The 23,902-nt window shown below is 45.7% G+C and overlaps 2 protein-coding genes and 2 pseudogenes across 2 annotated transcripts; 1 reads left to right on the forward strand and 3 right to left on the reverse strand.

Moving 5' to 3' along the window:
- Positions 1–12,264, reverse strand: part of LOC136551628 (putative ABC transporter C family member 15) — a 33,927-nt pseudogene extending 21,663 nt beyond the window's left edge.
- Positions 2,505–4,456, reverse strand: LOC136551627 (uncharacterized). Its single transcript, XM_066543185.1, has 3 exons — positions 4,320–4,456; positions 3,047–3,179; positions 2,505–2,945 (listed from the first exon to the last, which is right to left on the reverse strand). The coding sequence occupies exons 2-3, from the start codon at positions 3,104–3,106 to the stop codon at positions 2,616–2,618; spliced, it is 390 nt and encodes a 129-aa protein (XP_066399282.1). The 5' UTR covers positions 3,107–3,179; positions 4,320–4,456; the 3' UTR covers positions 2,505–2,615.
- LOC136550653 (polygalacturonase-like) lies at positions 10,014–10,802 on the forward strand. Its single transcript, XM_066542279.1, has 2 exons — positions 10,014–10,415; positions 10,533–10,802. Exons 1-2 carry the CDS (start codon positions 10,014–10,016, stop codon positions 10,800–10,802), a joined length of 672 nt encoding a protein of 223 aa, XP_066398376.1.
- Positions 12,265–14,064: 1,800 nt separating the features above from the next.
- LOC136548598 (receptor-like protein kinase HERK 1) lies at positions 14,065–15,447 on the reverse strand (annotated as a pseudogene).
- Between the last annotated feature and the right edge of the window lie 8,455 nt (positions 15,448–23,902).

The following is a 23,902-nucleotide window of genomic DNA, read 5'->3' on the forward strand; positions in this document are numbered from 1 at the left end:
CCTCAAATGGAAAACCTATCACGGTTTGTGCTTTTACTGCATATTAAAATATTTGAGTTACAACAACTTGTTCCAGACTGTCGGGTCTATCTAACATTTTTTTTGGTGGATGATACTTAGAAGGAAGAGTACTTTGCAAAATATCCGAAGGAACGAGGGGGGCACGAACAGAATGAAGATGCAGACGATGTGCAGACACTATCGCCATCAACGGGAACTCCAACAATAGCTACGGCTAGCATGAAAGAAAGCAATGGAAGGAAAAGGAGGGGAAGCAAATAAAGCATCAGGAGAAGGGAAAGAAAAGACAACATCGGGAACTGAAGATAAGAAAAGAGGACGGGGACGACCGCGAACGAAAGGTGTTGAAGGAAATACAGCAGCAGCTGAAAGTAAGAAAAGAGGACGAGGAAGACCGCGAAACTCCTGTTCTCACTTTGGAGAGCACCGAAACTTTGAATCAACGAGTGCGACGCGTAGGGCGATTCAATGGTAGCCCTTGGAGGGAATAATTGTATAGCAGGAACCACATAGTGGATACACAAAGAGAGGCCACTTTTAGTGATGGTACCTAGCTACTGACACCAGATTTCATGCAACTATTCCTATCCTATCTACTGTAACTAAAATTAAGTTGAAGGCCATACGATGAAAGGTATTTTCTTGCTGGTGCTTCACTTGGTCACTGGTATACAGAGCAACCAATAGTTTCTCAGTATGCATCTCCTTTAAAAAATGTAAATATCCTCACCTAAAACAGTGAGACTAAAAACCGTAACTAGCCTAAAACCTTGTGTGACAAAGCCAGTAAACTACAAAGGGAGACACTGGCACAGATTTGAGGATCCAAGGCCAGATTTAATTATACCTGTATTACTATCTTGGAGCCAACATATGCTTTGATCTTTTTCCAGTCACGGTCAAAGCTGTTACATGAAAAGAAAGAAGGATTAATATGTAAGAAAGCTGCTCCAGATGTGTGGCACAAGGCATTCTACAAGTATGAAATGTCCATAAACTGCTAAAGCATCTGTTTAGGTGACAAGCCATGTATGCGACCAGGATCCATAATAATGGATTAGATACATGTGACTAAAATCCTAACGGCTATCCTTAGGGTAAGACATTGCCATTCAGAACAACTTAGTAGGGTGAAATCCTAAAGGCAACTAGGCAGAATCTAACTACAGGACGATAACGAACAATTTAGGATGTCTACCAGTCATGTTCCACAATGGGATAAAGAGTGATTGCCCCCAAGAGATGAGACTCTAGGGTGTACTAGACCAAATAGGCCCTTAGGTCAGGAATATGATGGGGGAGAGAGCGGGACGGGATGACTCACAGCTGTAGCCTCGAGGAACTTGTCGTGCTCGGGGTCGGTCCAGCTCTCGCGCGACTTGGTGATGGTATACGGCTTGTGCACCCTCCGGGGCTCCTCCTCCTCCTTGTTCCCAACCGACGGCACGAGCACAGGCATGGCCGTGGGCGTGGCGGCGGCGCCCTCCCACGCCCGCCGCCCCTCCTCCTCCTTTCCTCCCCCGGTGACGGCCAGGACCGACGGATCCAGCGGGTAAGGCGTCGTGCTCATCGACACCATCGGCCTGCCGCTGCGCTGCTCCCTCCTCCTCCTTCCTCATAGACCCTAGGGTTGGTGGCGTGGTGGTGGTCTACTGCTGCTGGCGCCTAGAGTTTCTGCTGGTGTGAGACGTGAGGCAGGAGAGGACAGAGGAGGAATAGTGGTGACCGAACGGGTGGTGTGGTGGGGAAGAGCTCTTCTCCTGTCCACAAGTTTCTACACACACTGGTACGCCCACACAACCTTTGCTTCTCTCTCGTTCCCCGGGACGGTCCGGTGTTGGGCTTCCATTCTATTTCGTATGGCCACGGACTGCATGCTCAGCCCATCATGAAATAAATGGCCAGAGCCTTCGTTGATAGGCAGGCGCCGGATGGTTTAGTCCCACCTCGCTGAAAGACCAACCAAGAACGCAGCATAAAAGAACAGGCGAAGTTGCAGACATTGAACTACTGAAGTACAATGCATACTCTCACTCTTGTCACTTGGGCCAATTGGGCTGCCGCGGCCTGGTTAGGCTCCCTCTATGGTTGAGCCCGACCTAGCTACTGGCTGGCACTTTGGCCCGTGGCAACAATTTTTTTGCCCCCATTTATTTTAAATCTAAAACCTGCTTAAAGAAAAAAACTGAAACAATGGGAAAATGCATGGAAGCGAAGAGATGACAAAGCCACCGTCAGTAACAACTGGGTACAAAACTTTTGTAATTCGTTTCTCCAATTTCTCCTGCTCCAGTAACAATAACCAGAATAGCAATAGCAAATGGTAACAAAACCTGAAAAACCATCAGCTCGATTTACAAGTGCACAGGTACCAGGGTTCAAATGGTGAATGCAAAATGCAATCCTGATGTTCAGTTCTTCACCAGATTACAAGCAGACTTGCCCAATACAACATCAAAAGTATTACCAACACATAACGCTGGTCCAACTCAGGAAACTGTTCGAGTCACAACGACCTTGCTAACTAAAATTTAGGACAAGAGCAATTGCCATTGCCTCTGCAAAACTAGCCAAAACCCTGTAGGCCAACAAGATCACTGGCTGGCGCCATAAACCAGACTGGGGAACAGGCAGAGGCTACTGATTTTCCTGTATTCTGGTGGGAATGTATGACCATACATCATGATGTCAAATACACAGTGGTGGGGCACTGACTGACCAACCTCCAGCGCAGTCCAAGTCTCTTCAGGATTAGCATCATCGAATAGCCTGGCAACGTAAACACAGTTACTCTTTCCTCCCCATCTCTCAGGGTTCACGCAAGAAATTGCAGGGTTCCTTCTATCCAGGCTAATAAACAGCGCATGGTTTTCCAACTTCTCCATCTGTACCCACCTATCTGGGAGCTCGTCGTATGTGTTTGCCTGCAGGTGCAACGCAACAGTCAGAAAACAAGCATTTGGCAGAGAAGTCACTGAACTAGAGCTGGAAAGAAACAAAGATTGTCTATGTGGGTTTCATTTACCTGTATAAGAAACGCCATGTCAACTACCAAGGTGGTAACAACACCAAACACCAAGCCCATTGATGTCGTTAAGTAAAGGAGTAAAGATGTCGTGAAGTAAGAGAGTCTTTTCCATAGCCACCAAACAGAACACCTGCAAATTAGAGTGACAATCATACCAGAGCTCTCTTCAGAATATAATATTGCTATATCTACGAGGAATGTAATAACAGGTATCTGCTGTGTCTGTTCAAAAGATTAGCACTAGATTGGTGATATTACATGTAATTTTAACCACACTACTGAATAATCATGCATTAAATATTGGGCTGTCCCCAATCCCCACAAAAAATAAGTGCTACTCTAGATTCAAATAATATAAAAGTAAATGTCTGAAAAATCACTGATAAACCAAAGACAAAAGAAGTTCACAAGGATATATTTACCTGCAACAAGTGGCTTTTAGAAATAAGAAAAAGATAACAATCGATAAAGAACATGTATTCTGTGACAGAAAGCAACTAGCGCCAATAGGAAGGAGGCAGAAGCACACCCTATTTACCAGCACATGTATTGTACATATTAGTATATTTTTTCTATAAACTGGGTTTACATAAGTGTAACTTAGGACAAAACTAAAACAACCTTCCTTTTAGGTATGGAGGGAGGCAGAAGCACACCCTGTTGTTGTTGTGTCCAAAGAGTGACAGAAAGCAACTAGCGCCAATAGGAAGGATCCATACATCTAAAACATATGCTGCTATCACTGACAATAGTTAATTCCAATAATAAAGAATCAATCAGGGAGCTTTTCTGAAGCACTAATAGTTTTTTTCCTTAGTCACTTGTCCATATGTCCTTGTAAGAGGTCGAACATCTTTCAGGTTCAAACCATTAACAGGTTACTTTCTTTTAAAATGATATTCTTTCTTATGATCAGGTATGACCTGATGCCTTTTCCTCCAAGATATTGACGGCTTGCATTAATAACAGCACAGCTACAAGTATCAATTTACAGTTTTTTTCTACACTAGATCAATGCTTAAGCTTTTTGGGCATACAGTTGAGAATAGACTGTGGTTCAGTTTTCATATAGCTGAGGACATTTAGAACAACGAAGCAAACCAAGGCACTAACTAATTTATGATGCCATAGGGTTAGACACTGCATTAAGCTTTCCATGTCACTGAAGAAAACCAACATGGAGGTACAGAGTGATTGCAGAATCTTCACAAGAACAGTGGCATTATATGTAACAAAAAAATCAACTTATAATCAAGTAGTAGCAGTATACCTGGGTGTGGGTTTGGCACCATCGTCCTAAAGCATGAACAGGGTGATGGCCTCCCAGCTATCGCGTTCGCGTCGCCGTGCTGCTGCTGCAGACGCTCCACTTCGCAGACCAGAGGAAGACGGAGCTGCTCGTTGGCTTCAACTACACGTGGAGACATGGGACTGACCTTGAAGCCAAGGTCAGATTGGAGTCAGCGCTGGGCGGAGGCTCGCCCGTGCCGCCGCCCTGCCGCATCGAGAGAGATGGGGAGAGAGAGAGGGAAGGGAAGAGAAGAGACTGTGGAGACTCACCCGCGAGGGGAACGGGGGGAGGGGGCCGCCGGTGCGGACTCAACGGCGACAGGAACGGAGGGGGAGGGGGCGGCCGGTGCGCCGCTCGGGGGGCGCCGTCGCCTCTCGGGAGACCGAGACAAAGATAGGATGGGACGAGTTGGGGAGCTGAGGGCTGGTGAGGAGGGGTCGGCCCCGGATCTCGCCGGAGACGATGCAGGAGCGGCGCAGCGTGTCGAGGTCTTCTCGTGGACGGATGGCGGACGACGACAGCGAATGAACCCTAGGCGACGTCTACAGCTACGAAATTATTATGTTGGAAATGCTTACAGGAAAGCGTCCAACAGATGAGATGTTTACTAACAGTTTGAACCTTCACGATTCATCTTTTTTTAAAAGCAAATATTCATCAAACTATAGTACTTAAATTATACCTCCCAACTATACTACTTAAAACATTATTTTTATAATTATAGATTTTACTGTTTTACCCTTGATTAAAAAAACTATGAAAAAGGAATTACTATTTTTTTATCAGAAGTCCTAATTCTCTCAACTTTGGAGGCGTTGGGAGGCGTTACGGTGCATATGGGCCCACCGACCATAGACACAACCAACGCCTCCCTCATTGACGCCTCTCAACGCCTTCCCTCATATGGGCCCATCAATCATTGACACAGCTAACGCTTCATGATGCCTGCTATTAAAAAAAACGCTTCCTGACGCCTCCTCAACCATGCATGCATTACAGTATCTATATCTGCCACTCTTGCCTTATATTTCTTCATTTTTTTTTACAATCTGTGGCACTCCCTCTTTTGTTTATGTAATCGAATAACCATATTTTGTGCATGAGAAAGCGTGAACATTCTGCTCTTTATTTTGCTCTCATATTTAAAAATGTGGGCTTATTATCTTTGGTGAAATATACTGCAAAATATCATTAAGTCGGCAGTTTCCTGAGATGAATTCTGCTTTGCAGCACTTTCTGCAGGTTGTTGAACCTTTGATTTAGCAAAGATTGTTCAATTTCAGACATTAGTCTCCATGGGAGATTTTTTGGGTTTGCTGACTAAAACTGTACACACGCACACTTGATTATTACACCTATAGTGGGTCAGAACTCAGTATAATATTACACATACCTCCACAATCTTATATTGATAGTTCTGGCATCTGACCAGCTGTTTGGTGGGCGGTAGTGGTCAACTACGAGAGGAGCCTCATTAGGGATCCTCGAGTACTGCATTATTCTTTCAACTGATATCATTTTGTTTTCTGTGTTGCAAATGTTCCAAATTGTGGATGCCAGCTGTGAGTTGAGGTTCAATGCATAAGTCACTGCAAGTCCAGCAATACCTGTATATACAATCACATTAGTTGGCAATAATCAAAAGTAAGATAGCTTGAGGCTTCTGTAATCATCCATGACTATATCTGCATATAGATCTTACTTGGATTTATAAAACCTTCAGGGAGGCTCACTAGCAGAGTCAAAGAAAAGGCAAAGACAGTTGGATAGCATGTTTAGCCTGAAAGAAAGCCACTCCATTGAGGAAATGTTATGGAACCATGGCCTGGAGTGGTTGCCAACAAGACCAAGGTTTGCTTTTCTGAAATGATCTTTCTGTGCATATGCTCTAATACTTGATGCTCCTGCTAGTGATTCCGCAAAATGGTGTAGGATTGGAGCCCTTTGATTTTGCGATAAACGAGCCAACTCTCTCGCTGTTGGTATGTAGTAGCTCTGCACACATACAAAACATGAACACCTTTAGCATTTTGTGAAATGGGTACCATCAAATAAAAGGAAGCTACTAGTGAATCTTCCTGGAATTCACGGTGCAAAAAGGTAATAGGACAAGGCTAATTATAAACAGAAGATCATTTTTAAGAGTTCATACTTGACACAGGAAACAGACCACCGTCACCGGAACAAAGACAGCAAAAACTGGCCATGCAACTTGTGACATAACACCAATGGTCCCCAGAATTTGTATGATTGAAAACACACACCAGCCTAGCTTGTGTGCTATTTCCAGATCTAGAACACTTTGGTCATTAGAGGCCTGTTCCATGTAAAAAAAATAAATAAATAGTTTAATGGTGTGTAAGCATGTGACAAATGATGAGAATGGTCATAAAGTTAAATAAGCACTAACCCTGTTCAAAATTCTACCAGTAGGTGTGGAATCAAAGAAGGACATTGGGGCACGCAGGATGCAGTGGAGCATGTTCTTGAAGAACTTTTCTGATGTTAGTAGACCAATCAGTGACATAAGGATGGACCGAGACAAGACACACAGGGCACTTCCCATAGATAGTGCTATGTATACATAGAAGAGGAGGCCTAATCCAACGGTTGGAGTGGTTGCAGTTGTAGGAGGTGATGCCCATACCATCCAATAGTTGCTGGCTACCTGAAATATTTGAAAGAATGATTGCGCAGCTATTGTTACTGGCACTAAGGCTCCACCATGAACTGCCCTCAGGTAGGCCCAGTAAACCTTCTTGCCAATGCCTCCCTTTTCCCGTTCTTCTTCTTGTGTTAACCTCCCCTTGTCACTGATGCCTTGTGAGACATCATGTGCAGACTCTTGTTTTGTTATGCCCTGAAGTTGATCATCTGTTTCATTTTCTGTATCAAACTCATCCTCACTGTCTGCTGATTTTTGGTTGCCTGCCGGTATTCTGCTGGAACTCTCAGCATTTATAACAGATTCAAGAGCCTGGCTATGCACACCTACTATAGCTTCAAACCCTATGTTTTGTTGAATAAGTTCATCGAATTTCCCTTCTGCACAATCTTACCATCTTGCATCACCTGTTAATTTGAATTCAAACGGTTAGTTACTTGGCAATTTTGATCTTTGGAATATGGATACGATGGGTTAAACCAAAGTATTTTTCGACACTTGCCAGTATAAGGTCTGCGGCAGGAAGGAATTCGACCTGGTGTGTCACATTCAACACTGTTTTATCTTTAAGAATTCCCATTACACAATCCTGTAGAATGAAATTATTTCATTTGATTAGAATATGAACAGATTTCTTTTTTCTCTTCTGACTCAACAATGAGCCTCAAACGGTCAAATTATCACATTACTAGTACAAAGTTGAATGTATTTGTGCATTTAAACGAACCTTGAAAAGCTGGCTTCCAGTATGGGCATCTACTGCACTGAAAGGATCATCAAAGAGGTAAATATCTGCATCCTCATACACTGACCTTGCAATCTGAATTCGCTGTTTCTGTCCACCACTCATGTTAATTCCCCTTTCAACAATCTCAGTCAAATCACCATTTGCAAACAACTCAAGATCTTTTGTCAACGCACATGCTTGTACGATTTTTTTCATACTTTTCCTTGTCATGTGTGTTTCCAAACAGAATGTTTTCCCTTATGTTTCCAGACAGGATCCAGGCAGTTTGAGGAACGTACATATGCTTTGCGGCCACTGACCCTGACAGTCCCATCTAGGTTTGGCATCTCCCCAAGTATGCATGATAATAGACTGGATTTTCCAGAACCGACCATTCCACAGATAGCCACTTTCATCCCTCTCTTTACCTTTAACTCTACATCTGTCAGAGTTGGAGAAGTTGTCTCAAGTTCCCAGCTGAATATTCCATGATCAATCTCTACATCGTAGTTTGTGTCATTTCTCGGTACTTGTGTAACTGCATCACAGTTCAATTCGTCTTCCTCAAGGTACTTTGCCACTCTATCAGCTAAAACTTTTCCCTGAGCAAACACTGAAAGTACGTCAGGAAATGTGAAAATTGGATCTTGTATATGCGGAATGTCGCAAGAGCTGACAAAACAGTTCCAGCTGTAAGAGGAATCCCATATTGCGACATCCCATATTGCCTCTCTCCTCCAAGGAATTTCACCAAATCATTAATCAGTGAGGGTCCGACATAGGATGCGCTGGCACTTAAAACTGCAAATCCTGCGTTGATCATTGCTTTCTGTCTTATAAATATAAACATTGCTGTATAGATCGACGAAGTACTTAAACCATGCCTTCGTTCAACATCATCTATGATCTTTTTAAATGAATCAGAAAGAAACTCAGCAGCGCCTTTGCCATCAACATCTGGCACCTCATTCTTCTCTAGAGGTTTCTTGTATCCAATAGAAAAGACAGGGTTTATCCAGGAGAAGGTGACAAGTTCAAGAACACTTGCTCTTCCATATGGACATGGCCGTTTGGCTTCTGCCTGCTGTCCCACAGATGGATTCAAAAGTGGCTCTGTTACGCTGCTGTCTGTTAATGTGATTCCTGTTTTCCCTCTGGCTGAAATTTCAAACAGGTAAAGTGCAGACAACAAGCATGAACAGATCAATCCATTCTTCAAATCCTATATCATCATGGGTTGACAAAATTGACCTGAGATCAATTACAACAGTGGTAACTGATTGTAGAAAGCTAAATATCCACCAGGACCGAATTACCATTGGAAGTTTTGCAGATTTTGTTTTCTGAAAACTGAATACTAGCAGTGACAATATTATCCACGATAGCACCTGCAAACCTTCACAAAGAATAAAGGTTGGATACTTGCAATCACTTATTCTTTCATGTAACTGTAGAAATACTGCCCTCAGAACATGACTGCCTAGTATAAGGAAGCAACAACCTTTGCATGCTGTATACGAGATACCCAGCTTTATATTTGTAATCTTGTGTTCCTGTTGTTGTTTATTGCTTTCAGGAGCTGCAGCCTTTAGTCTCTATCTCCACCATCTGAATTTCTTGGACACAAATTGAGCCAATATACTCATGATGAATATCAATTGTATCAGTGCAAAAGTGCCCATCCAGAAGCAAGGTGAGTATAGCTCTTGCCATTCTTGCATATGGTGCAATATAGTAGAATCTGTAATAATAGGTTGCAAATTTCATGTCAAAAACCAATGGAGGAGTACATTCTTGAGGAATCAATTTTTTCTTGTGGAAACATAGGAGCTAGTAGCTACAATTATGTCATCGGTACTCAAGAAAAGTAGAAACAAACATGTTCTTGTGAGGACTGAATTTTATCTATTTCTTCGAAGCATTATTTAAAACTATAGATAAGCTGCTAACCACAACCATGGGGTAATTGACCTAGCATGTAAACTGTTAGGAAAAAGGACAATTAACACCAATCATTATCGAGAAAATTGCAATTATAGGACGCGAAACAATGCGCTTAGCTATTATAAGACTCCAAACATCGACTTCGCTAAAACAATCCTTGAAACGTTGGCACTTTGTTATACATGACATTTGATCTTTTTTAATCACTTTTCTCAACTAAAATATATATATTTTGTCATGATGTGACCGTATTGTCCTCAGGGCTTCAATTAACGTGGGATGGGGCTGCTGGCCCCAGGTAGGACTGCAACAAGAACGTCGACGTGTTTGATGCATCATGGCTCGCATCAATGCTTATTCCCTAGCGCTGCTGCTCTTTTGCTACTTTTTGTCAGGTGCAGCTGAAGCGGCGTACAATGTCGCCGGTTTCGGAGCGAATCCCGACGGCCGGACGGACTCGTCCGGGGCGTTCGCCAGTGCCTGGTCCGCCGCTTGCCTGTCACGGGAGCCGGCGACCGTGCACGTGCCGAACGGGCACTTCCTGCTTAGCCGTGCGGCCTTCACTGGCCCATGCTCCAGCAGGGTGACGCTTCAGATCGATGGTACGCTTGTTGCGCCATCAGGCTACACCAGCGGCGAGGACGACGGCTGGATCATGTTCGATCACGTCGACGGCCACGGCGAGGCGCCGTGGGCGTGCAAGGCTGCCGGGCACGGCGGGTGCCCCAGTGGAGCAACAGTGAGTTGCCATATCACATCACATGCATCTTATTCTTGCAAGTGCATGCTGAAGTGCAAACATGCATGACACCACAAATATAAAGTGTTCCTCTTGATCGACTTGGTGCGTCGCCAGTCGCTGAAGGTGCTGAACTCGAGGGACGTGGTGATCAGCGGCCTGACCTCGGTCGACAGCGAGCTGTACCACGTCGTGATCGACGGCTGCGAGGGCGTCACGGTGCAGGACGTACAGATCATCGCGCCGGGAAGCAGCCCCAACACGGACGGGATCCACGTGCAGGCCTCGTCCCAGGTCACGGTCACCCGGACCAGCATCCAGACCGGGGACGACTGCGGCCACATCCCACGTCAATTGAAGCCTGAGAGCAATACGGTCACATCGTAACAAAATATATGTATTTTAGTTGAGAAAAATGATTAAAAAGATCAAATGTCATGTATAACAAAGTACTAACGTTTTAAGGGACGTTTTAGCGAAGTCGATGTTTGGAGTCCTATAATAGCGAAGCACATTGTTTCGCGTCCTATAATTGCAATTTTCTCATCATTATCATGATGTTTGGGGCGGAGTTCATCTTTGAGTTGGACTACTCATCTGTTGTTTCAATTAATTAAGGTATTCTATGTTTGTTGTTTCAGAAACACCATGTTACAAATCTTTTTTGTTACTACTTCAAGCCATAATTGGTTGTAGGATAAGATTTGATCACACCCAGGATTACAGGTTCGTTCTGCTTTACTCCTGTCAAGAATGATTTGACAATGCATTTTTTTTTCAGCTCTTTTTTGGGAACCTTCGTCCCTAATTAGCTTCCTTTTAAAGTAGTGACATGGACCCCAAGTGCTCAAATCTTTCACATTGCCGTTCTCCCTTACCTGATGGTTTGCTCCCATGAACCAAAACTGGCTAACTACTACTTTTCATGTGCTGACAGAAACATTCTCTGATTGCACTATAAATGTTCAGTCGTTCACTGTTCTTTTTCCAGCTATGGTATCTTGTAATGATATCTGAGACTATAGGAGAAGAAGTTATGTCCTTAACTCCTAGTGACGGAGAGAGTTGGACGCTAGTCAGATGGAGCGGAAAGCTAAGCACAGCTCATAACTTGACTGTTGCCATAATGCCATCCCAGTTTGCTATGTTACTTGAAAAAACATGTTTGGAATGAAGGGCCGATTTTTACAGCTGCTAAAGTTAATTTTCAGTCTTATGTTTATTATCTCATTCTCGTAATCCCTAGAGCTATCACTATCACACATATGAACCACGTTTTGTTCATTGGCTACTGATACTGTGACATGCAGTTTTTAGTTATGTACATTCTTCAGCACCATTTGTTTCCATTCCCCTGATGGTTTTCACAAACATTTTAGAACGAAGGAAGCAGGAGGGAAAAGAAATCAAAGGTGGTCAAAGTGGAAAAGCCACGGCACAGCAGTGTGTAACTGACACATGGAGTCATGGTCTCATGGATACATGTCTGGGAGGAGGCGAGGAGCGGAGCGGATTCAGACGACGTCTGCATGCAGTGAAGTTGCAGGACCAGCTTACCTGCTGACGGGTCATCGAGGAAGCCCCCATGGATCAACAGCTGTTGCACCCACTTGGGAAGAATCCGCGCGAGAGCTGCAGGCGAGTAGTGCAGGCTCCCTCTCTCCATCGTGTCTCCAATGAGAGAGGGAGAGGGAATTGGAGAGAGAGAGAGAGAGAGAGAGAGAGAGAGAGATGTGGTGGTGGTGGTGAACTGGTGACGATGATATGTAGTGGAGAGGCGGAGACTGGATGTGCATGACAAGGACGGAGACACTCAGACACCCTGATAGTTGCTTTTTTGGCGTCTCATGGACTCATGGTGCGGTCTTTGTATACGTGCTTGGCAGCGGTATTTCCTGTAAGTTTTTTTTATACTAGCTCTCAGTTGATATTGTGCATTTGTGTACGATCAGTAGTTCTGCAAATGCAATGATTTTCTTTTGCTAATTTTATCGGGAAGTGTAATACCGACCGTGTTTATTACTACTAGTATTTGGTCGCTTCCTTCCTAGGAAGGCACCCTACTGGTACGAGAGGAGAACCGTTTAGTTGGTAAAACCTGCCACGCCAAAGGTTGGTCGTGTCACAGTTTCTTCATCAGCTGTTTGGTTCACTGCCACATCTATGACACGTCAAATTTTCTTAGCACCCTGCCCCACGTATCATAGCCTTATTTTCGTGTCAAATCTTGCTATAAGTGTGGTTTCGATTTTGATTGTCATATTTTCTTTGACAGCCACAATTTACTGAAAGTTAGATATGACGAGTTTTGATCACCAACCAAACCGGCCCGAAGCCACGAGTGCTCAGAGTAGATTCACGCAATAACATTGCACATGTGACTTGGGATCGGAGCAGACGGGCAAGAGCATGGAGCCATTGGGACGAGAAACTGGGGGCACACGTACGGACTCGAGCTGCTCCGGAAACGGAAAGGCAACCAATATACGTATTCCCCCATCATTGCATCAATGATTCATTTCGGTCAGACACAGGCACAGGCACAGGCACAGGCACGCACGTAAGATACCGGTCGATCGCGTTCACGCACAAGACGGCAATTTATTTTACGTACGGTGGAAAAGCCCGGGCACGGAAGCATCATTCTTTAATTTGCCCCACAAGCGCATGACTTGACACGTGGTGGGCATCATCGTCGCAAGAAGCGATCCACTTCTTGTTGTGCTGAATCAATCTTTGATCTGCTTTGCGGTAGTACGTAGATGCTAAGGAAGCAAGGAATGAAACAAGACCTGACTCGATCGACAAAGCGAGGCCAACGACGTATCCGGTCACCCCGCCAAAAAAAAAAAAAAGACGTATCCGGTCCAAGCACATGGCTGTCGACGATCATCACCTATAGCTAACCACCACTCGTATCTAGCTTATAATCCATGGCTTAAATAGTATTTTTCTCTCGCACCAAACTAGCCAGCAGTACTTTCAGCCATGGCTTATAAGACAATCCAGCCGAAACGAACAGGCTGCATATCGGCAGATAAAATCATAATAAAAAAAGAGTTAAATGCACCAGAGATCCATTAACTTGTGATGAGGTTTCGGTTAGGTCCATCAACTTTCAAAGTGGCTTTTTGGGTCCATAAACTTTGTACGTCGTATCACTTAGGTCCATATCTCTCCACGTTGGCTTCTCGTGCTGATGTGGCACGATGCCGTGGCCATGCGGCGTGCATGCAGGTGTGGGGGAACACCGGCAACTACATGGCCAACAGCACCTACCAGTCCAACCTCGCAAGCCTCGCCACGGCGCTCTCCAAGAACCTGAGCCGTGGCCGTGCCTCGTGAGCCGCTTGACACGGCCACCATCGTGGAGGCCATCAGCGTCATCTCGTGCTTCTACGAGGACAAGACGGAGTGGGGGCGGCGCATCGGGTGGATCTACGAGTCAACGCTCGCGCCTCCTACGTGCTCGCCGGCGGTGGCGGCCTGCGCGGCTGCGGCCGCGGCGTCTACCTCTTCAACAACCGCTTCTCGGCGCCATCCCCGCCTCCATCGGAGGCTGCGTTGCGCTGCAGGCGTTTGATGCCAGCAACAACCGCCTGACCGGTGCGGGCGTGCGAGCAAGTCCACCGGCACCACCAGCAGCTCATCATCGGCCCTCGCCGCTGCTGAGCTGGGAGAACACCTTGCTGTTGACGACTCCCACGTCGGTGACGACCGTGTCGTCCGGGTCGCCCGTCGTCAGGAAGCTCGTCAACGACGGCACCCAGCGTGGCACGACAACGTCCTCGGGGAACTGCGCGCCAACAGCGCCGCAATCCTCGAATGCGCCCCGCCGCACGTGCATCTCCTGCAGCTACGGGAAATACTCGAGGTTCCACAGCACGTCGCCCATGGACCACGGCCGCTCCTGCTCGTAGTCCGCCAGGCACCACTCCGCCATCTCCGCAAATTTGCGAAGCGAGTTCTCGTTCACCTCCCCGAGGATCCACGGGTCGGCGATCCGGTCCAGCTGCCCGCACCTCTGCCACCCGATGGCCCACTCGGCGAGGTTGATCTGGTCACGCTCCAGCGCCTGGTCGATCACCGACCGCGCGCACAGCACCTCGAACAGCACCACCCCGAAGGAGTAGACGTCGGAGCGGTCCGTCAGCTGCTGCGTCTTGAAGTACTCCGGGTCCAGGTACCCGAAGCTGCCCTTCACAACCGTGCTCACGTGCGTCTCCCCGAATGACGGGCCGATGCGCGACAGCCCGAAGTCGGCCACCTTGGCGATGAACCCGTCGCCGAGGAGGATGTTGGTGGACTTGACGTCGCGGTGGATGATGTTCTCGGAGTAGCCCGTGTGCAGGTAGTGCAGCCCCCTGGCGGTGCCGATACACACCTCCAACCCGTACAGGTGGCTCCACAGCGTGCCTTTCTCCATGTACTCGTACACCAGGATCATCTCCGCCTGCTCGTTGCAGTAGCCGATGAGCGACACCAGGTGCCGGTGCCCGATGCGGGACAGCACCACGATCTTCGTCTAGAACTCCGACAGGCCCTGCCTGGACGCGCACGTCACGCGCTTCACCGCCACGCGGGTGCCGTCGCGGAGCGCGCCACGGTACACGTTGCCGAAGCCGCCCACGCCGATGAGGTTGCGCTCATGGAAGTTGTCGGTGGCCGACCTGAGCTCCTTCAGCGGGATGTGGAGCTGCGTGCTCACCCTCTACAACACGCCGGTCGTGCCCTCGCTTGACCGGCTCAACGTCTCTAGCACCCACCCGGAGCTTTCCTACGACCACGACAGCGGTTTGCTGCTCTCCTTCTCTAACGGCACCGGCCGCGCCATCCGCCTTTTGTGCCCATGTGGCAGCGGCGGCAGTACTTGCTTGCACGCTCGCATGGCCGCAGCAGCGGCGGCGCACGGTGCCTGCTCGTGCGCCTGCAACGGCGGAGGCATTCCTGGAGAGCGCCGTGGCGAGGCTTGCGAGGTTGGACTGGTAGGTGTGTTGGCCGTGTAGTTGCCGGTGTTCCCCCACACCTGCATGCACGCCGCATGGCCACGACATCATGCCACATCAGCACGAGAAGCCAACGTGGAGAGGTATGAACCTAAGTGATACGACGTACAAAGTTTATGGACCCAAAAACCCACTTTGGAAGTTGATGGACCTAACCGAAACCTCCTCACAAGTTAATGGACCTTTGGTGCATTAACTTAAAAAAATGGACCTTTGGTGCATTTAACTTAAAAAAAACACTGGTGGTGGTGGATGACTGGATGTGTTAAGGACTTTATTGAGATGGAACATGAGACAAGAGAAAGGGCTGTGGATTAAGTGAGGTGTGCGTGGCAGTGTTAGGCTTCAAAGAGGCAGATGGCGACGCCGCAGCTCAATTAAAGTGTTACAAAACTAATTATGTGAGTGGGTTTATACCGAATTAATTCTTGAAGCTCGGGAGTTATAATTGAAGAAGTTAAAAGGCTATCTTCTATCTTATAAGGAACTTATGTATTCACTATTCATTAATGAAATAAGAGAAGATTGGTTTCACAAATAATCTGTCTACTGTGTGATTCTACTTTTTATGATCTTGCGATGGGAACGAGAGACGTGATATTCTACTAATTCTCACGTCTCTTATTGCTTGGTGATGGATCAAGATCTATAACTATTACATATATCTCTCACAACTAAAAAGACTAAAAGATGACATTTTTGTGTGCGACAAAAACATTGGGGTCGTCGGTCTATCATATGGCCTGCGATCCCGCTGAGTCCGTGGCTTCGTGCGCCAGCGGGTGGGACCTCCTCCACGCACGCGCAATCACCCTAATCAGGGCTTCCCCAATGCTGTTTTTACTAATAGCCCCAAGTGTCATATAGGATTAGATAAAAAAGTATGTGCTCTACACTCGTTATAGTGACTTGCAGAAGTTACATTTACTTGGGGAGAGAGAAGGTGGTCCATGCTAAAAAGAAGAGAGGGAGGAAATAAAGGTGAGATATGATGAAAGAAAAAAGTTTCTGTGCAAATCACAAATAGTGATAATTTACATTGTGTGAATAGTAGTCTCAATATTTTCTAATCTATATGGATCATTTATTTGTACTAAAACAACTAGGAGTGTTAGCCTCCATAGGTGGTGCCCTCACCGGCAACGAGGAATCACCGCAAATTCGCAATCACCCTCCATCGTATGCACGCCTCTCCTTTCTCCAGGCTCGCCCAGCACGCCACTCCGCGTGCAGGTGGGCTCCAAGCTCGCGCCGCTCGACCCCCCCCCCCGCCGTCCGTAGCCACATCTGCCTCCGCGGCCTGCGGCCGGCTGCCTCCGCCGACGCTGGCTCGCTCTGGGTCACGGGCCGCAAGGAATTGGCCTTTCCCCCGCTCCCTCGATGCTTCCTCTCCCACGCGCGCAACTCCTCCTCCTTGATCTCTCCCCCACGGACGAGGTACCAGCCCACCAGGCAAGGGCGCCGCCCAAGGACGACAGGCCCCCTACCGCTAGCATGGCAATACAAGCCTCCCGCCGCCAGCCACCAGGGCAGTAGGGCCCACGCGCACTCTCTCTCATGGCGACCGCTAGACCATCACGGCAGCCCTACGCTAGCTGCCTAGGTTTTCGTCAGGCCCTTCGCCATGTCTCCGCCGGACCCTTCGCCGACGACGAGCACCCAACAGGTACGCCCACCCCTTCCTTGCTCTCCCTTCTGTGCTAAGCCGGGGACCAAAACCCTAACTTAAGCTATTTGGTGTACTCAGATCTGATCTAATATCAAGCCTACCAAATTGTCACACCTGTGGCCACTGACGAGATCAAATCGGCGACTGTGAGCAATCACAGGGACAATCTGAGAAGGATGATCTCGATACCGAGGAGGAAGAATCGCTTCCTTCCCTCTGTCCGTGTTCTTCTTTCTGAAATATTTTTCTATTCTTCCCCTTTCCTTTGGCTGGGCAGTATATAGAACTTGTCCTCTCTTGTACCTGGGTCCCACGGCTGGTGGATGGTGGACCCACTTGTCAATCAATGCACTGGACTCCTTGCTCTCCATCCTGGGTGTGACATTACCGCCCCCTCGAAACTTTGCTTGTCCCCAAGCAAAGGCATCATGTAACTGACAATAAGTTTCCTTCAACAACAAATGGTGTAAACAGCTAGATTCATCAATTGAGGAATATTGCTGTATAGTGATGCACAGTTGAGCCTGACTGTTTAGTTTCAAATGAGTCGGAACCATATTAGATCGGTAAGATTCTACTGAACCAAGTAGTAATTTGCCATGCGAAACCATTTTTCGTCGCACAAATCTGGCGCGGTAAGTAAGGATGGTGTTTGGATCCGGTGACTAAAATTTAGGAGATATGTCGGGAGGATGTTGCATAGGGTGTTCGGATACTAATAAAAAAATAAATTACATAATCCTGTCAGTACTCTACGAGACGAATTTTTTAAGCTTAATTAATCTGTCATTAGCACATGTTACTGTAGCACCACTGTTGTCAAATCATGGAACTAATTAGGCTTAAAAGATTTGCCTCGTAAATTAGTCGCAAACTATGCAATTAGTTTCGTAATTAGTCTATATTTAATACTCTATGCATGTGTCTAAATATTAGATGGGACAACGATTAAAATTTAGGAGGGACAATCAAACACCAACTAATTCGATCCTGAACCACTCTCTGGAACAGATGATGCATCCAACAAAGTAGATTAGTAGCTGCCAGCATATGAAATTGCAACTGGTCCCTGAATAGTAGATCAGCAATTATATCTGATCTAGCGTGAATGAGAATAGGCAAGATACCCGGATCACATTGCCTTGTATAACAGCAAAGTATCTTGACTATTCTGGAAGTGCTGCTGTACACCATGTCCTTTTACTGGATATGTACACCGTGTGCATACCTACACCGTGTCCTTTTTTTTTTTGATCCACCCCTGCTGTTGGTCGGTTTTGTTGATTTGCTATGTAGAGATGGAGGGTTTAGAAAGGAACTTACTAATCTAGCAGAAGCAATTGGATAGTTTGGTAAATCTACTGGTAAAGGCAAGTAGGTAATGTTGTTATGCACCTTCTGCTCAGTTTAATAATAGCAAAATTGCTAGTAATTTTATCCCGTCGATATGTGATGCTCATAATTTTTATGGGTGTGTTACTAATTACAGCTACTCATACAGTGATATATTATCTGTAACAGTTTAGTTTGTCTATTGGTTCATAATTTCGTATACAGCCTGTTCATTTGTTGGTTTCAGCCAGGGACTTATCAGCCAGTCAACAGTGTCTTTCTCTCACAACAAACCAACATCAGCTGGACTTATCAGCCCAGAAACCAATCAACGAGACTCATGGTATGATAACTCTTCTCAGCCGCAAAGCATATAATGAGCTGTTCTCGGGTGTTACTGAGCAGAAGCCTAAATCATCGACTAATAGCCTGTTTGGTTTGCCGGTTGAACTCATCTGGCTTCAGGTGAATCCGCCGGAAGCAGAATGGGTTCGTGCGACACATTTTGCGGAGCGACTTGATCTGTCACGATTGGCTTCCGATTCTCTCTCCATGGAGGCACTCGATGACGGACAGTGTGATTCCATACTATGAACCAAACAATATTAGCAGCTTCGGATATAGGATCGGATCATTCCGGATCATCTGACGCCGCACACCAAACAGCATATAATACTCCTGATTGGGTGGCATCTCTTCTTAATGCTTCGTTCGAGATCACCAGAATTGTTCAAGGACCTGGTATCCTGCATCCATGGATTAGTTGCTGTATTGGTGAGTTTGCTTATTTCCCCTTTCTTTTATTTTATTATGGATTTTTGAACTATGACTCCTTTACTGCTGTGATCTGCTACTTGTTTTTTTAATTGATCACAAAACTTCTTACTGCAAAGCGGGCCATACTTTTGATTCACGATTGAAGGCTCTTCTCACTTAAGCACCTCACCGTGCCTGCTGGATCTCCTTCTGGTATTGATTTTTTTTTCTTTCATCTCCTTCCTCCCTAATGCTGATTCTTAGAGTTATGTTTCATGAACTTTTATTTGTTTAAGACACAGTTAGTTGGCCATATCAATACTAACTGCAAACGAGTATAATATTTGCAGCTTTGTTTTCAACTTAATTTGACCTTAGGAAAAAAAAATAGAGCACCGGAAGTTTGATAAATTGCATAGAAAATATGTTCTAATTGTTTGTGTGGTTTTCGTGAAGCACATTCCTATAGATGTTGTTCTATAATTAAATAAATTATATTGTACTTGAACTATCCTCTTTTCAACAAAAATTACATGGATCATGCTTCTTACTTGTACTGCATCGGCTGTGTGATATGATATTATAAGCAAGGCATTTCAGCTCTAACCAATACTCTATGTTTGTTCTTTGAATAATATTTGGAGTGTAGGTCGTGCCATTGGCAGCATATTCACTAAATGATGATATAAAGGGATAGTAAATTTGCTCAATATAAGACAATGCATCGTACTACCATGACACATGCTGGACTCATCCTTTCCATTCAGCTCTCATCCGCGACAAGTATGAGGTAAAATGCATAGTTGCTAATTGCTATCTATTTCAAGGCAAAAACTCAGAAGTCTGAGTTGCATAGTGCAAATTATCTTCAGTTAAATTATTAGGTGTTCATGCATGAGAATGACTTGTTCTGTATTTCTTTCCTCGATAGTGGAACCCTCCAGCCTATTTCAAGAATATATTGTGAAATTCAAAGAGCTCTAGTCGATGTTTCACTACCGATAGCCTGATACGGGGGTACCCGGGGCAGTTTGTTCGGGCTTCAGCTTATGCAGAACTCGACGGTAAACGCAAGAGACAGTCGATTTATCCTGGTTCGGGCCCTCGACCGTGATCGAGTAATAGCCCTACGTCCAGTCGACATTGGTCCTTTGCGTTGGATTGATTGTCAAGTGTTCTCTCTAACTCTCTTCTCCCACCTCCATCTAAGGAGCCCTGCCCTTCTTTATATAGTTAGGAGGCCAGAGTCCTAGTCGGTTTACAATGTAGAGTCCTAGTAGGATTACTGGGTAGTATTACTACTAGGATTACATGGAAGGAATCCTAATCAAACTAGATCTCCTCTCTTCCTTACGGTGTATCCCGTGGGTCCTGCATCGACAAGCTCTTCTTCCATGGTTTCAATCTGACGTGGGTTTTGGTCCGTTTGTGTGTCGGTGGGTTTTTGTGGCGTCATGCAGAGCTGAAGGTGCTGAGCAAGGCGTGGAACGGCCGCAACCGTCGGTGTGACGGGAACCAAGCGCCACAGGCCTCTTCAGCTAGCCTCCATGAAAGTGCATCTAGCCCTTTAGTGAGTTTTGGATGATTGAATGACAACGTGATTAAAGAACTAACCTGTTTGCTAAGTGTGGACAGGTAATAGGTTATCTCATAGGTACTTAATGAAAGCCAAAATGATGTATTGTTGTATAAACAATCTAGTTCAAGCACAAGACAACAATGCAAATAGAATTCATGCAAAGGCTTATTTATTGTGGGATTTCCATGTTCTATGTGAAAGCAAGCTTGTAAGAATTAATTAATGAGACATAAGGGATTGCATATGGATTGGTCTCATATTTGAAGCTTGCTAAATTGAAATGAAAAAGATAATAATACATATGAATGAATGATTCAACACAAGATGTGACTTAATGGCTTGAGATGGTGAAGATAGCAAGGAAAGGCTTCGAGGTACTAAGCAAGGGTGAAGGGCAAGCGACAGCTTGGCGGCCGAAGAACCTAGCTAGGGTGAAGAAGAAAGTACTTGCATTTAGTTGAGGTACTAATCAAGCTAAGATGGTCATATTGATGTGAAGGATCAAATCTATATTGGACAAGTTGACTAAAGTGACTTGATGCATTTGGAGTTATTCATATTTGATGAATGGAATCAAGTCACATGCTCAAGATGGCTATGCTCAAGTGAAAAGATCAATATTGACATGTTGGCACCCTCACTTGATGAAGATTGAAAGACACGGCATCAATTTAAAGAAGATCAACTCAAAAGGTTTAATTTCATTTTTCTTCCGATCTTGAGTTAATAGGTATGCCGTACTATTAAGAGGGATGCAAGTTTAGGTGGTCTGAGGAAGATAGAGTGCTCAAGCATAATAATTAAATCAAAAGAGAGACACTCTAGCACTTCACGAGCACAAAGAATAATTTTCTGTGACTGTCGGTGTCGGAAGTCCCGACGTAAGCCGGAACTCCCGACAGTCGGAAGTCATGACTCTTGCCAGAAGTGCTGACTCCCAGTCACTGCCTGTGCGGTGACTGTGGACGTCGGAAGTCCCGACGTGAGTCGAAACTCCCGACAGTCGGAAGTCCCGACCCAAGCCGGGAGTCCCGGCATCGATGGTTCTACTGACCTGCTGGCTGTGCACGTCGGAAGTCCCGACGTTCGTCGGAAGTTCCGACCGTCGGAAGTCCCGACGTTCGTCGGAAGTTCCGACGTTGGCTGTCTCGAGTGGACTTTGACCTCGCATAAACAGTGTTTTCTTCATACGTTGGAAGTCCCGAGATCTGCGTCGGAACTCCCGACGTAGATCTGAACGGTTAGATTTTGCCTTGGAGTATATATACCCGTCTTCTCCATTCTAACCGTTGCCCACTCATTTCATTGCAACAAATACTCGGCCAAAACAGCCCCCAAGCATTCTAGGCTCGCCACTCTTCTCTCCTTTGCCTCCAACTTCAATTCCTAAAGGGTTTGAGTGATTGGAGAGTGGATTGAGTGAGAAAAACACTTTGAGCAAGCTTGAGCACTTGATTTCTTCGTCAAGCCGGTTTGATTTGCATTTGTTACTCTTGGGGATTTTCCCCTAGCCGGCGAGGCGTCGCCCAAGAGCTTCCATCTTGTGGAAGAGCCTTGGGAAGTTTGTATTACCCTTGTTTTCTAGTGAAGAAACTCAAGTGACCTTTGTGGTATCCTTGAGTGAGGCAAGGAGGTGGAAGAGACTCCGACCAAAGTGGTCACCTCAACAATGAGGACGTAGGAGCTCCTTTGTGGGGCTGCCGAACCTCGGGATAAATTCTTGTCTCCCGCGTGCTTGTTGTTGTTGTGATTTGCTCGAAATTACTTGTATTTGGTTGTCTCCCCCTCTCTAGCTATTTCTTAGGGTTTGGGACTCGATCTACGGAGTGGTGGCTTATCAACGTCAAGAGAGTGACCCAACACCTTACCTTACCACTAGGAAGTGGGTTTAAACGCCTATTCACCCCCCTCTAGGTGACATCCTAGATCCTTTCAATTGGTATCAGAGCAAGGTTCTCACCTAAAGCTTCACCGCCGTGAGAAAAGGATGTCGACGCCTATCGAGTTGGAGCCGATGCTTCTCCAAAATGATGGTTCAAACTTTCTATCTTGGTCAATTCATGTACTCAATGCTTTTAGAGATATTAGTCCTCTTGTTGAGCATATTGTGTTTGCAAGCATACCTCTTCCTATAGTTGATTGGAGCAACTATAAGAATTTATCAAAAGAGGAAGAGATATGCGTGCAACTAAATGCTCAAGCTATTAATATCATTTTGAGTACATTGAGTGTAGAGGTTCAAGATGAGGCAATATTCAATGGACAACCACCTCCGGAGAGTGCTCATCTCATTTGGAACAAACTCATTGAGTTATATGGAAAATCCAAATGCGATGATGCACTTGAGGTCGATTCAATGGAAAATATGTCCATTATGTCTTCATGCAGCGAAGAAGCCTCACAAGATCTCAAGAGCGCCGAGCCGGAGCAAGAGGTGCAAGCCGAGGTGACTGCGCTATCTGCAAGCGCATGCCGGACGTGTCCGGTATCCCTACTAGACGCGTTCGGTATGGCTAAGGCAGCCGGACAGCAGGCAGTCTATGATGATGAGGCTCAAGCCCGGTGGCGGCCAAGTGATGAGTCAACCTCAGTATCTCATGATACTCATCACTTGTGTCTCATGGCCAAGAAAAGCAAGAAGAAGGCTAGCAAGAAAGATCAAGCCAAGGAGATAGCACGAGTAGATGATCAAGAAGAGAGTGATATTGAAATTGAAGATAGCTACACTCTTGATCATATAAGCAACAAAGACAAGCTCATTCTCATGAAGCTAGTTGAGAAGAATAATGAGCTAGAGGAAGAGAATGAGAAACAAGAGCAATCTCTTCAAAATCAAGAAAAGTTTCTCATCTCCAAATTGCAAGAGCTATAGGGCATAAATGAGAGGTATGAAAAATTATCAATTGAGCATGCTTTAGTTACTAACTCCTCTTCTAGTGTTTCACAACTAGAGAAGGAAAACTTTGAGCTCAAGGCAAAATTAGATAAACTCTCAAGCAAATATAATGTGCTACAAGCAAACTATGTTCATCTCAAGTGCTCTCATGAAGAATTAGTAGAATCAAGCATCATGCTTGAGGTGGCTCATGAGGTTGTGATTACAACGGTAAAATCATCTCAACCTCCTACTCACACACTCACTTGT

This window comes from Miscanthus floridulus, chromosome 4 (genome assembly GCF_019320115.1).
Source record: "Miscanthus floridulus cultivar M001 chromosome 4, ASM1932011v1, whole genome shotgun sequence".
NCBI lineage: Eukaryota > Viridiplantae > Streptophyta > Magnoliopsida > Poales > Poaceae > Miscanthus > Miscanthus floridulus.